Source organism: Diuraphis noxia, unplaced genomic scaffold (genome assembly GCF_037042655.1).
Source record: "Diuraphis noxia isolate RWA-SAM2 unplaced genomic scaffold, SU_Dnox_SAM2 contig0002, whole genome shotgun sequence".
NCBI classification, from domain to species: Eukaryota; Metazoa; Arthropoda; class Insecta; order Hemiptera; family Aphididae; genus Diuraphis; species Diuraphis noxia.
In genome coordinates this window covers 52,210,736-52,227,419 of record NW_028301712.1, presented here as the reverse complement: position 1 = coordinate 52,227,419, position 16,684 = coordinate 52,210,736, and the positions used below count along the sequence as shown (strand labels likewise).

General features: G+C 26.1%; 1 protein-coding gene across 5 annotated transcripts in view; it reads left to right on the top strand.

Annotated features, from left to right (window-relative positions):
- Positions 1 to 16,684, top strand: part of bma (SCY1-like protein bma) — a 197,980-nt gene that overhangs the window by 139,555 nt on the left and 41,741 nt on the right. For all 5 annotated transcript variants that reach the window (XM_015514803.2, XM_089219699.1, XM_089219700.1 and 2 more), the window contains 2 exons: positions 1,495 to 1,625; positions 8,262 to 8,376. In XM_015514803.2, coding sequence (XP_015370289.2) covers positions 1,495 to 1,625; positions 8,262 to 8,376 — 246 coding nt within the window. The remainder of the gene's footprint in view (positions 1 to 1,494; positions 1,626 to 8,261; positions 8,377 to 16,684) is intronic.

Here is a 16,684-nt window from a genome sequence, read left to right as displayed (position 1 = left end):
TTAAACGTTAATCAGTATAACTACAGTTATTAGGTATGAATGATTATAACGTGTTTATTGTAGAAACAACATGCGTAAACTAAATGTCATGCGAGGCACATACGTTGCGTATGGTAGGACAATCCCCCACCATATATATATATATATATATATATATATATATATAAACATTATTTAATACGTAACAGTGTAATAATATTATTAAATATAACCATTTAATCAATTTTGGTACTTTCGTTAAAATTTACGAGTGTCCAAATGTTGACTCTTTGTTCTTTATATAAATTGTATGAATGACTTCTGATGAATGATAAATTATGTGTGATAAAATGTGTCAGTTTTTCTATTTATTCATCTCAGAGGTAAAAACAAAAAAAATCCAATATTTAAGGATTCCACAGTTTGACTAAAAATATAATATATGTAAAATCTTTTAATTAATCTACTTTATAATATAATTCAAATTTTAATCGATTATGTCATGCGACAATGTTCTTGTAGTTTCATAGAACTAATTATTATTATTTTAATACAATGTAATACATTCATAATTAAATTAATAATTATATTCATAATTACAATAACCTTTAGCAGTTGAATAAACTTTTATAATTGTGACATTGGGATTTTATTTTGTATTGAGCGTATGGTGTCATACATTTTTTTTAATTCAAAACAAAAATTCAAAAATTAGGGTCTTAAAATTAACGCAGTTGATCCAATATTCAAAACTTAAATACTCATACGTTTACAAAAGATTAATTTCAGTTAATACAATAAGAAACCCGTAATAATTAATTAAATCTGCACTGCAATTTGGAATTTAAATGTAGACTACTTTTAGTATCACACAAATAATGAAAAATAATATATTCAATGAAATAAATATTTATCATATTAACATAACATTTTTTTATGCTTATATATTTTTTAAAGTGACTTAGTCAAAATCATTATGGTACGAAAATTCGTAAATAGATAATAAAAATTACTGCTGAGTAGTTACTTAATACTTTATATAATTTATATAAAATCTACAATCGTATTTTAAATAAAATTATAAAAAATGTTCTAATATATTATTAGAATAACAATTGAATTGAATTAGAATACCTTTTTCAGCAACGCTCAACAACTTAAAGGCTGTTGGGGAGAATCTAGGTCAAAAAAAATAAATTAAAAATATTAACCTTGCAGTAAGTTATCTTATTTAACATATAATATTACGGTTAGGTTAGTTTGCAGAGTTTGGATTTTTTTTTATAAATCAAAACATACACAATAAACTGACTTTTAATAATATTAATTTATTCATAATCAATAAACATCACATCAACTTTATAATTCGTAGAAATGTGTGAATTTACATTGCTATAAATTTACTATACTGTAACCATGAACTCAAAATATTTTCCAGTCATTTTATTTACTTTAAAAGAGAAAATTGTTTTTAAATGCGTATAAATTGTGTTTATATTTTTATTTTTATTTTAGTTAGAAAATCAAATCCATAATGTATTGCCTAAACTCCCAGCACAATTACAAGAAATGGCAACCAAAATGCTGAGCAAGGACGTGGATGCAAGACCGTTTGTCAAAAATTTATTGCATACTCCTTATTTCTGGTAAAACACTATATTCATATATTTAACGTTATTAATAATAATTTAATAGTTATAACTAGTAAATACTTTAAATTAATTTAGTTTTAGAAATGGTTTTTCTAATGTGGGTACAGTTTGATAAAATTAGTTCGTATTGCAATTGATGATGATGGTGGTGGTCTAATGAAGATTTATTATTATAATTATTTTTTTAAGTACATTTTCTGAATATTCATTGTCAAATTGCACTTTAAACATGATAGTTTTGTCAAATCGATTATTATTTATTGATATTGTATGTTTTTTTTAAAGTAACAAAATAAAAAAAAAACTGGAGTTAAAAATAAAAATAGTTGTGTTGTAGTAGTATTTGTTTTTGCACATCATGTTTAAGTTTTTTACAGCGGAATAATATGTTTGACCACTTGACCAGTAATATTCAAAAAATATTTGTATTGATAAAAAAAAAATTAAATCCAATCAATTAAACATCATACCAAATCAAACCTTATTATGTATTATGCATAGAATGTCTTACGTCTATGGATAATAAATTTAATTATAGTTTAATGACCGAACGGTAACACGTGTAAGCTTCGTCATAACCAAATGTCCAAATATAACACATAATAATAAATTACAGAAAAAAATCATATTTATTGCTTACTTGCCTATTATCAATGATTATAAATAGTTATAGAACTGTATAAATTAAAGTATTTATATATATTTTTTCGGTTAACGCTTATCGTAAATGAATTCTTAATTAGCATTAACTTTTACTAATGTCTGAAAATTATTAATTATTATATTATATACAATGCATAATTAATTGATTCAACTTTGTATTCAAATCATCATTATGCTGGTGGAGGCGTGTGATAAGGCCTTTGAGGAATTTCGACATTTAAAACTAATAGCGGCGGAATTCGTGTCGTCCCACATGCTATACACGTTGACATCGTCTGACACGTGGTACAGAGTGGCAGTGTCTTACAAGTGGTACAAAGTGGCAACGTACGACACGTGGTAAACGGTGGCAGCGTCCTACAAGACGTGGTACAAGATGGTGACATAGATCGACATGTCAAGCACGGTGATAGCGTAGTCCGATAAGTCGTGTACGGTGGAAGTGTAGTCCGGCAAGTGGTAGGTGACGAAAAATTCCGGTATCCGGTGTATGACGGTAAAATCCGGCTTGTAGTGCACGCTAGTGATGTCCGGTGGTTCAGCCATGGAGTCATAGTGCGCCGAGACGGACATGTCGTTGAATAGATAGTTGACGATGACGGGCGGAATACGGTAACTTGTGGACAGTCGATGTGTGATGGGAAGTAACCGGTTACTTTCGAATCGTCGAGGTACGGTGGACGGCATCTGGTTACCTGCGAACCAACGAGTGGATGAGGGTATTCAGATACGTGTGAACTGACGACACGTAAACAGTCACAAATCGATGGCCGTGACGATCGAACTTTTGAATCAGCCATATACGTCATTCCCCTCCAATTTTCCGTTACATAGTTCAATTTCAACTGTGGATCAGGGGGTACGTGATTCAAAAACACAATCTTACACATTGATTCTAAAAATACGCCAAAAAGCAGACCTAATATTGTAACTGAAAACATCTTCACTCAAAAATCTGAGTTATGTCCTAAAAGGAACAGATCGGATGGTCGGAAAATAATATGTTATAATATTCAATTTATTAATACACATACAAGAACGTTGACAACCGTCGCTGACATGAATATTCAGTCGTATTTTTTTTTTTCATACCTAGCCATTATTAATTAGTATTAATAATTATTACACTCCCTAAAAGATTTTAACTTTTAAATCTGTTTTTTTTTTTTAAATTACACTAGCTGTACATAGCCGAATTATCTAGAAATTAAACGAACAAGGTGCTCTACGGTGTATTTTGTTTTAAGTGTAGCTAAATTCACAGGCAATCCATGGTGTTACTGTGCCTTGCTTTGTGGACATATCCAATTGAGATGAGCAATTTGCTTGTGCTTGAAGTTTTTCGGTTTAATTGCATTAACTTCACTAGAGTAAATCGGTTTAGTTTCTAAACTCGTGAATAATAAATGAACAGAATACAATTTTTGAAAAGGGACCTAATATGGACTCTGAGATCCAAGTTACAAAATTAAAACTGCTACCGTTTATTTCGAATAGCCATTGGTTACATAATGTCAGGGAAACCATAAGTATTACTTAGTGTTTTAAGAACGACATTTATGATTCATATGATTGTGTTCAAAAAATACTTTATAAAAGTCTGGCAGAGACGTACGCAACTGAGTGTAGACACCGAGCCACACCAAGCTACATTTCTAATTAATATTTCAATACCAAAATTAAACAGCCATTCAGTAGGTGTTCAGTTATTCTTTTTTTTCACTTGGGTGTTCAGTTATCAGTGTCAAGTGTTCTTCTTCAACAATTAAGTAACTATAGTAGATGTCTTCAATTATGTCAATTCAATAATAAATCTGTACCTAATTTATACGAAGAAAAAAATTTTGAGCAGATATATTTCTTACCTATTCTGGTACCAATATTTACCACACAATTGTTTTAATAATCGTATTAAAATAATTTCAAAATAAATGTATATATTATATTATTTATTTATTTAATTTATTTATACTTTTATAGTTTTATTTGTGTTTTATCAGTTATCTCAATAAGTACCTACTGGGAAATTTCAACTTTTGATTTTCCCAAAGTTCAAATAAGATCCAATTTAATACTTCTTATGAAGTTAATGGTTAAAGCATTTTTGTACTGAGAAAGTGGTTCCAAGCACAGTTAAAATTAAAAATTTAAATAGTCATAGTAAAATCGATAACTCCTTGTTCCACTCAGAAACTAAAATAAATATAATACCATTATTTATTTATTGAAACACCTACTACGTACAATCAAGTATTCTAAAAATAAATTACTAATAACAATTAATAGGTATTAATTAAGAAATAAATTTTATTTTTCTTCACAAATAAACAATAATTAATTGGTATGACGATAATGTTTAAATATTAAGCCAGTAACGGAGTTAAAGATTAATTTAAAACTATGTATTATAATTATACGATTTAAAACAATTAGTTCAATAACTACTCAAAATCACAAACAAAATAAATAGATTATTTTGAATAAAAAATTATATATAAAATTATAATAATATAGGACTGACCAGTGACCAACTTGATTTTGAAAATTTGTAGTATTATGGGTGGTTACCGTAATACTAATACTACATACGTTGATTTAATACTTATAATATCAAAAATAAAATAAAGCCACAAATTTTGGTAGGTCGGTACACGATATTAATAATTATGGTTTAGCTTATAATGATGATGGTCTAATGAAGATTTATTATTATAATTATTTTTTTAAGTACATTTTCTGAATATTCATTGTCAAATTGCAATACTTGTATATATCAACAGAGGTTATGGCGTTAAGAAAATTAAATAATAATTGTATACCAAGATTATTATTTATTGATTAAATTACGATTTTTAATGTACAATTATTTTGTTTTTGGAAACTATATTTTCACGAATTTCCTATATATGATTTAAAACGATAATCATCACGTATTATTCGGTATTTTTAATTATTATAATAATATAATGAAATATTGAAATTTATAGCTAAATATTTTGAGTATTATTATATTTTGTTTTGTGTAATTATATTAGAATATTTAAGAATTATTTTAATTCGACGTCGTTTTTCAATATGAAAAAAATTCTATAATTTTCAACAAAACCACGTACTTACAATTTTAAAACGTAAACCAATTTTTTTTTTTTGCAACTAATATGTATTACAGTATAATAACCAATTGAAATAATATAGTTACAGTTCATTGGTTGCCAATTTTCAGTAAAAAATATATCATGTTGAATATATTGTGTACTCTGTGAACAAATATTAATTAGATACAAGTACAGTACATGCATACCATTATGTATAAAAATATAATTTTTTGAAAAAAGTAAAGGTGACCTTTTGACACAGTTTTAAAGAGAAGGATGGTAAAATTTAAACGGACCTGTAAAGTAAACGCTAGCGTCCCTTTTAAAATTACTGTTGAAATACCTGTCCCTGTATGAAAGTCCTCAGCTAATCTAAAAGTACCAAACGACCCAACTTAGTGAGGGATCAATAATCGCATTCCTTATTCTACTACAAGTAATTCAAAATGATTGTTCTTTTTTCTTTTAAACTATTTATTAAAATGTATTATAAACTATACCAAGTAATTTTTATTTATAAATTCAATAATAAGTACGAATATGATAAATATATAATGACGTTTATTTATTATAAAATCGTAAATAATATTGTCATGTTGCATTATATAGCTTTAATTTTACAAAAGAAAAATGTGTATTATATTATTTTTCATTATTATTGCGAAATCTCTAATGGTGGTTGGAATAGCTTGAGCATTACTTCCTTAAAAAAACTGTTCAAAACTACAGTTTCAAAGAATGTATACTTTTTCTCCTTGTCACTCGTTTCATTTAATTTATTTAGATTTTGGTACTATTGTAGTCACATAATATTGTGAATCAATCTTTTTAAAATAAGGGATGAAAAACTTAATTTACTACAAAAGAAAAATCATAAATATACAAAAAGAAAGAGAGACCTATATTGCGATGAAAAAGATAAATTTTTGGTAACTTAAAAATGTTAATTCTGTATCCCAAATGAAATAATTAAACCTTATTTTAATATTATATATAAAGATAGACATGTATCTTTTTTCTATATTGTTTAGATTCTGGTAGGAATGTATTGGGTTCACAACAATATATATTCTTTTTTCTACTTAAATTAGTTCAACTTTAAAAAAAAAAAAAATAGTATTAATATAAAGATACTATAATGTAAACTTAAAAATTCTCCAACTTTTCTTAGAAATAGATGCTGATTCATTCAGAATATGCATGGCTCAAAATCATTTTCATATATTATAATGTTTTACCTTGAGTTCATATCTAATGCATCTGTTACAATGAATTATTTTCAATTATGAATTCCTCTTGAAACTCAAATGAGCAAAAAAAGTTTTTTAGTTGCAGTAGTTATTTTTTCCATTTAAAAGCAAAAAAATGTGAAATATAATATTAATTTCAACTGCAGAATGTATATATTTAACATTAATCTCCATAGTAAGAATCTGAATCAAAAATCAAATCATAATCCAACAGAGTATTTTAACTACAAATACTGCTGGAAAATTTAAGTGACTTATATTTCACCAATTTTTTTAAATATTATAACTCAGTAGAAATAATTAATAACTTAATTATTTAAATATCATCATTGATTTAATTAAACAACTTGATACCACAGATTAAATTTGTTTTATATAATATGTGTTGATACCGTACATAATGTATCCAGGATGATTTAACAATTTTAACAATCTAACTTTATTATTTAATTATGTATTTATTCACATTTTAATTGTTCGAATTCTTAAGTATATTTAAATAGGTAGCATATTTTTGAATGCCGGCTTGAAATTTTTATAATGTCCTATTACAAAACAATTTGTTCTAAATTATATTGATATTTTACTTGTAGAGATTATATCAGCACACGATTGTTTTCACTCTGAAACAATCAAGATACCAAATTCACGATTAGCTGAATCAATCTGTTATTTTTAGCGTTGATATTCGAGCAAATATACTTATTATCTGTGAATATCGATGTTAAATTTACAATATTTAAATATTTCTTTTTATGGGTACCTTTTTTAAATATTTCCCATAGGCACTCTCACTTACACACAAATAAAAAAAAAAACTATTACTTGCAATAGCGCCATGTGTGCTAAACATTTTAAGATTATATTAATATTAAAAAAAAACAAATTAAAATATCGTAAAAAATACAATTAATGTACAAACACAAATAATGTTTTAAAATTATGATTGATGATAAGTAAAATCACTGAAATAATAAAAATTATTGGGTCTACAGAACGCCAATTTGCAGTTTTATGCTTGGTTTGGTGCCCTAGGGAGCAATTTGTGCGATGACGTTGTTTTGTCGAGGTTTCCTGATAATATTAATAAGTATTGATAATTTCTAATAAAAAAACTAATAACTAGATCTGATTTAATAATGTAATACAATATTTTTTTATATTTTAATAGTAGAAAAAGTGGTTTCTGATGTTGAAGTAAAACCTGATAATGCCACCCGTGAATAAAATATCGTTTGTTACATGTTTATACGAGTAGCAAAATAAATTCCAACAAAATTTAAATTCACGCAATCATATATTTATATAATTATGTATAATACAGTAAGTGTATAGCAATTCAAACATAATTTACAACTAACATAATATGATTAGGGAAATATGATAAATTAATATAAATTATTAAGTTAAATACATTTTCTCCCGAACCCCCTCAAATACGACTTTATATTAGTAGTACCTACTCGTATGTTACGTGAAGTTTTTCGTACAAAAATGGTAAATCAAAAATATTTTTACACGTATTGTTTAAACAATATTAATTGTACTGCCTTGTATAAACACAAGGATGGTATATCCTTATCCCTTGTATAATACTAACATAAATATTCTATTTTTTACAGCGATCGTTTTGTGGAAACTATTCAAACACTGGATATTATAAATATGAAAGATTTAGTACAGAAATGTCAGTTCTACAAGATAACGCTGAAAGAGTCATTACCATTCATTCCAAAGGTACGTTCTACGACAGGTCAATCTTTTAAAAGTACCTTTATAATACAATATTATATATATATATTTAAACTATAATATGATTAGTATGATTATCGGACACGTGTCCTAACTCTTAAATAAAATGATGTTCTGATTCATGTAGCTATGGCACGTACCATTTTTTATCGTTAATCAGTTTGCTACCAAGTTTATAATTAAATGGTTTTACAACTTGAAATAGTTTGAATAAAAGAGACGTTTTAATATAATTATGAATTGACAAAATAATTATATTACATATACAAGTCCAATTGTAACCATACAAATATTAATATAGATGAACAATAACATAGGTAGTTATTTGTAAAATAAATAAAAACAACACAACTGTTTATAGATTATAATCCTGTCATTAAAATATGTTCGATGAAACCTGACATGGACATACCTAAATAATTGTTGATAATTTATATTACTGTATCACTGTAGTATACAACACGATTAAAAAGCTGATATATCTTTAATCGTGGTACACAAGTATAATTTTATCAACCAAATATTGCTGTACCTCAGAAAAAGTATTTAAAAAATAGGTATTTTTGGAAACAGATTTTAAATATTTACCTTACTTTTTATACCTGTTATACAAAACAGCTGAGTAGCATATTTTTCATGTAGTAATATTCAATTAGTTTTAAGTTTGACTTCCTGGAAATATTAAATATTTCATATTTGTACTAGACAAGTCAGTAATAATTTATATCAATCACGGTCTATCGTGGATATTGTTTTACAAATTTACAATTGTATTCATGTTTTATCGGCAAACACTTAGGTGAAAATTAGTATCACAGTATGACAATCTCTAAATAGAACATCCTGTTCTTAACACACATTGTTTTACATTCAATCTATCAAGTGTCATGATTCATGAATAATCTATCGTAGTTATTATCAGGGCCCGTGTGTGAAAATACATTAAGAATCTTATAAATTACCGTACTATTATAACTATTACCTATACCGCAAAAAATACTTGAACATGGTGTCAAAAATAATTTAAAATATGCTAATAAACTCCTAAAAATTAAAAAAGAAATTTAATTTACAATAAAAACAAAATATCAAATATGGTAACTTATTATTATTGATTATTGTAAATTTTTGAAATTACTTTTAACTTAAATGGTACTAGTACTTTTGTATTACTTATTTGTATGCATCTATTAGTCATTCGATTTAACTCAGAAACTATAATACAAATTAATTAATACAATTTTGAATAATATATTCAATGGAATAATTTAAATTAATCTAAGGAATTCTAAGAAATTGCACTATCGGTGTTTGCTAATGAAAAATATTTCACATATTCTTGGCCAGGAAACCATCGTCTAAAAATTTCGAAAAAAAATCCATCAACTTCTGATATTTATTTATTTATTTAAAATCAACGGGCCTAATCCCTTTAACAAAGAAAGAAAAACAATACATATGAATTGGCACAATATGAATACTAATAGATAAGTGATAATAATAAAAATAAAAATGGCAAGAAATAAAAAGACAAAATATAATATGTCTATAAAACAAAACTAAACTAAATAATTAGGTACCATGTTTTAAAAATAACAAAGTTTTAGTTTTAAATACTTGACGAGACAAAGCGAAAAAATCCTGTGGAGATTCTATTGACGTTACAAATGTCTCTTGAAAAAAAAAGAATTTTTCCACTATTTGTTTTAAAATTAGGTATATGAAACAAATCAGAATTTCGTGTATACGTACTAGAAATTCTAAATGTAAGTGTACAACCCGCTCGTATGTTATCAATATTTGTATTAGTTAAACTTAATCTAAAATTTCATTACGGAAATTGTATCCATTATTAACTTGTTTTAGACCTAAATAACATAAATAAGATTGTATAAACACATTAGCAACCGGATTATTATACAAAGCATATTCCGACCAAGGGAAGCCAAACAAATTAAAATCACCGATAATTAGGACATTTAAAATAGAGTAATAATAAATAATATTTTCAACTATCTCACTGTGCTTTATATATATATATATATATATATATATATATATCCCTGTGTGAATATGGAGGTATGTACAAATGTACACACAATCTAATAATATATTACCTAATTTTATTGTACTTAAATAGCACAAAAATGTGTTGAATTCCAAAAACATAATAAACATTTATTAAAGAGCAATCAAAATTATTCTTAACTGTGAATAAAACACCACTATCTCTACTATTTAACATATTGTCTCTATTGTCTCTAAACACGTTATAATTTCAAAGCCCTAATTCCATGTTACTAATTAAACCAAATTTCAGATAATTATAATAAATCACAACATAAATTACTAATCGAATCACGGAAAAGGGAAATTTAGTTCTAACACCTGTAAAATGTTGGTACATTACTTGGAGTTTAAAAAATTCTAGGGATTAGATATTGAAACTTCTGCATCTTTTACAATTTGTGGGATTCCTATAATAAATTTGATTATTAATCCACTTTCGCCATTGGATGAACGGGCAGCCAGCTCTTCACGCATCTTCCTCATGGAATCTCTTTGAAGCAGAATACCATCCGAAATAATATTAATCAAAAAAGGAGGGACATAAGTAGAGAGTTTTCGTTTATTTTTTAAAATATCTAAAGTATTTAATAACATCGAAAATACAGCTTTAATTGGGCGCAATTTTCCACTTTGATAACGACCCAAATGAATAACATTCAACGGTACAATTTCAGAGTCCACACCAATAAATTTAATAGTATTTTTAATCTGATTAAAATCATGAGCAATACGTTCATCTGATTGATTAGAGTCACATTCTTCAATATTATAAAAAATGAGAGATTAGTTGCTCGACTATGATCATTAATTTCATTAATAATAAACTCACTATAAAATTAATGATTAGAATTAAATGAGTGAGAATTTTCAAACCTTCAACTTCAACAAGTAATTTTGGTACTTATTAATAATTTTAATTTAGGCATTTCTTTAAGACCATTTTCACAACCAGCGCAGAAATACTATAAAATTCTATTTTTTAAAGACATACATTTGATTTCCTATGTAGTAAGTCCCGAACATTTATTATGAACAAGAGTAGCACATCCGTCACATTTTATAAGTAAATCCAATTCATCGAATCAAGTATCTAAAAATATACACTCGGTATCAGCAGATATCTTATAAATTTAAATTGAAGTTATCAAAAAAAGCTGTAAACAAGTAATTGAAAATTGAAAATTAATCGCACGAAACACATGAAACCAGAAACACACGTCTAACCACTACGAGTACCAACTGATAACTAAATTATCCTCTTTCACCACGTCATAATAATTAACAATTTCGCTTATCATTTTGAAACTAGCAATTTTATTTAGAACTAAGTTTGATTTATTTTTAAAGCTGTCACTGTGTTACCCGTGATTTTTCTTGATTATGTAATTTATTAATTTAATTGAGTCAAAAATAATTTCAGTACTTCAAGTTGTTACTTTGTCATTAGTAAGCATTCAAAGTTAAATTGATCTACACAGCATAGTTAGAGATTTTAATATACCATGAGTTTTTATTTCATATTCCTACATCAAATAGGAATTTTACAACACATTTATTTATTAATTGATTAAAAATGTACAAAATAGTATCAAAACATTTTCTACGGTGAGTTATCCTAGGTTCTATTAGTAATGCTAAATCAATTCAAAATGTTTTAAATATTTGTATGGGATGGTGGTCAATCGGTCAACAAAAGATTTCAAGTAAAAATTACCGACGATAAAAATATTCGAAAAAATTTTCTATTTTTATTTCTATGGTTAAAATATCCAGAAGAATGTATACGCAGTGAAATTATGCCAAGTAAAATGTTTATGGTAAAAATATTAAAACTGTCCGATCTTAAAAATATCTAAAATTAAATGAGAGTTTCAAATGGAATTAAAAAAGAACATAATATTTAGTATATTATATTTGCAAAATTAAATTAGGTCAAAGAATAATTTGAAAACTTTCATTTGTTAAAAGTTTAGTTGTAAATTTATAGAAAAAAATTGAAATCAAATTGTATTTTAATTAAATATATAATAATAAAGTAGTAGATAAGGAAAATTTTTTATTAATAAATATGTATATATTTATCTATTGTTTTATTTTCAATGTTGTAAATACAACTTAAGTTTTAAATAGCTGGCATTTACTTACCAATCTATCTCATTTTTATACATTTTATCATATTATTTTCATTTTTGATTCTAATGGAGAACAGTAAATAGTTTCTTTTGAACAATTTTTCCACGGACATTTTTTATTTCAGATAATACATTTTACTATTTAGGTACCCCGAACATTTTATTTCGGATATTTCTTCCTAGTTAGAGTTGTTTTAAAATTAACCACTAAATCATCAACAATTTTCGGAAAATGTGAACGAATATCTTGTATAATTTATTATTATTGTTATCATTATTATACATAATGTTATATAAGTTATAAATAAAATTGTTAAAATAGTTTTTCACATCATCCTGGTTGACCTTGGAAGCAGCATTAATTTTGTTATTACGTAGCAGATAACTTAGTCGGCCATCTTCACGGTTACGCGATATCGTGTTCGGGCATAATTTGTTATATTATTAAATTATTATGTTGCTTTGCGAGAATGGAGCAGAAATACGTGGATACCGTACGGCGGCAGTCCGTACCGTAGACTCGCAGATTACAAACCCAGCTGCGACTTTGTCCGGCCGATTGCGTGTGCACTGTGCGTGTTGGCTGTCTAGAGAATTACTACGACGACTATCCGCCTGGAACAAACTGACAAAATGCAAAAACGTCAAATGCCACGTGCATACACACTACGTATACTATATATGCATTAGACTACGTAGAACATAATAATATTATGTCACGTTTAGTAAGCCTGGGCAAGTTGGTGATAATTATTTCTAACTGGTCACAATCAGAATATAAAAACAAAATAATTAATTAGTTATGTACTCATGTCAATTAAGAAATATAATAATTTAGTTATATTATAAGTTCGACGATCAAAAGTATCTAAAATACCAATTATTAACGTATAATAAAAGTTAGAAATAAAGTTCTGATCTAAGTATAAAAATATTATATTTTGTCATAAAGACACCAAAATTAAATTAGGTATTATAAATATAATTCGATGATAAAATATTTTAAATTCTGAGTGGAGCGATGAAAGTATTTATTTTACAATTATACCTCAGGCATCAGAGAGGTTACACATCTCCAAGATATACATTGGCAATTGAAGTTTCCCAAGATTATAAAGTTTTGAATGTATACGTATTATATTTTTTAAATCAAAAGTCCTGAATAGTATACTGTTTAGTATTTAAATTTTGCAAATACATGTTTGTTTTTCAAGTTCAGTAAACGTCACTATTGTTTCTAGATGAGTTTCCATTCATCCAATTGTTCTATTTGCTACTGTGCGGTTCTTAATTTGTCCTTTAAGTTCAGAGTATTGGGAATTTTTAGTTAGATATAGTATTTTAATGTCGGTAGATGATGGCCAATGATCGGTTGTTGATGGTTCATTATGTAAAAGTGATGCCGTACCCAATATTTTTTTCAGGACAAGAAACATGAGTATAAAAAATGAACAATTAAATTCTTGTGCACGTTCACTATATCGATTTTAATTTTCAAATTACGTCATTCTGTGTTTCTTACAAATGTTGTATACTTTTATATTATTTGTGTAGAGTGTTTTTGAATTTGAATATTTGATAACAATTTTAGCCACATAATAGTTGCTACATATACTTACAGTTAAGTATGTAAATATGTAAATATTTATTATCTACGTTGCTAGAAGTAGTACATAAGTCGTGAAAGATACTATATTACAAACTCTGTAATAGATCCTTATTTTTTATTATAATTTATTAATGCAGTGATTCTTAAACTTTTATTAAATACAGACCGCTTGATGATGGAGTACTTAGAAATCACAGAATTCCTATTAATTTTCTTTTCTTTTGAATACATTTTTTCTCATGTTTTTATAATCAGTATTTTAATAATTATTTCATATATCAAAAATAACTTAAGTAGGTACATAAAACATTCATATTTATAAATATTTTTAATACTCAACTCATAATTTTTCATTAATATGTAATATTAAATTTTTAGAAAGATCCGCCGTAGATCACCGTATAAATGTAAAATTTGTGTCATGATTAAAAATGTGTTCAATGACTTCTGATTTTTCATACATTTATTTTTAAAATATGAGATCAAAATAAACTTTTATTGACTAAATATAAAAACGACAAAGGCTATATGAACACTGTAGTTCAGTATGAGCCTGTACAGCATAATATTGTTATTCACGCTAACCGTACGTAGAAATGAATGAAGGATATGATATTATGATAGGTACGGTTCAGATATAAGTAGGTACCTACTTGTACAAATCACTATGTTATTAAAATATCGGCTATCGGTCCTTAATGTAAAAAATTGTGATGTTGTATTTTTTATGAAAAGGGTATAGGTATATAAAACTGAAAATTTGAAAATTTCCAATATATAATACATTTTAAAATAAAAAATATATAATTTTGAGTAGTTGGCTATTTCAATTTTTACTTACGTGTGATGCCATTGGCGGATACTTACGTTATTTACTCACTGCATGTGTGAAATCGAATGCAGATGAACTTGCTGTACCTATCTAATATGTATTATGCACGTATATAGGTAACCTATTGACCTACCCAATAAATATCAGTGGGCTAAAAAGCGTAGGACTGCGCACGTAATAAGTGTTAGATAATTTTGGGACAGTTTATTATATGGTTGCGTACTTTTAACAAACTGCTTGCGTTTGTATAATATTTTATACGGTATCGTGGTAAACAAAATAAATTACTATTTTCAATTAATTCTTGATAGATCTAATATACTAAAGAAATTATTTGTGAATTGATTTATTTAGACCTAATAGAGTTGATGCCTACACATTACATGTAAATACAAGTATTCATTTAAATTATTTTTATCAGTTATAACTTAACAAATTCCTAAAAATAAAAATATATCATATATTACGTCTTATATCATATGTATACATATATTGATGATCTACCAACCAACCTAAAACCTAATAAATATCAGGTGTGAAAAGGATAATGAGACTGCTAATGTAGAAAGTGTAAGACGATTTCAAGTAATTTTATTATGGTTTTGTGTACTAAAACATACTCACACACTTTTAAAAAACTGTTCGTGATTGAATATTTTATACAGTATCTATTGAATTTTTAATTGTTGTATACAAAATAAATTGTTATTTTCATTTGATAGATTTCATATAATATAGAAATTATTTGCGAATTGTTGGATTTGTAGCACACACTTAAGGTATATGTACACATGCCCATTACAATTATTTATAATCAGTTTTATTTTAACAATTTTAAAATGACGTCATCTAAACCAACAATATTATATTTCATTTCATTTTATTGTTGGATAATATTCTTATATTATGTCTACGCGTACATCGATTGAAGTGAAATAATTATATCTAACCATGTCGGTGGGCAAAGAAAAAAATAAATATATTTTAATGATAAAATAAAAATCTCCATAATATTATGGTTAGGTTTGTCGTTTGTATACGAAATGTAAAAAATAATTTTACATAATGCGTATTTACTTTTTAACATAAAGAAAACGAAGGGTTGTGCGTGAATAAGAATAATACTATAAGATATTAATATTTAATATTATGGAAGGATCAGACATTTGGTTAGAATTCGGATTTAAAGTGAACCTACCCAGAATATGGTGAAGAAAAAATGAATAAAAGGAAGGATAAAAATAATCTGAAAATTATAAATGAATTTTTCATTTTTACTCAATAGAGAAAATATAATTTATAAATCGGAATCTACTTATGTACCTAACTATTAATATCTGTATCGTTAAAAATTATGTTAAAAATTATCACACTCCTAACATCACACTAAAAATAAATTTCACAATTTTTTTTCTTGTATCTCAATTAATTTAGACTGTGCAGAATATTATTATTAGACAATTTTATTAATTTAATAATAATCGTGTTTTAGTAAAAAGTCAGCATTATAAAAAGCAATATTAAAATAAAACATATAATAATTATGTGAATATAAATACTTTATATGACTTAATCCTCTTGTAGTATAATATAACCCATTACGATATATTATTATTATTATTAATAATATGACGAATATCAGTTTATGCG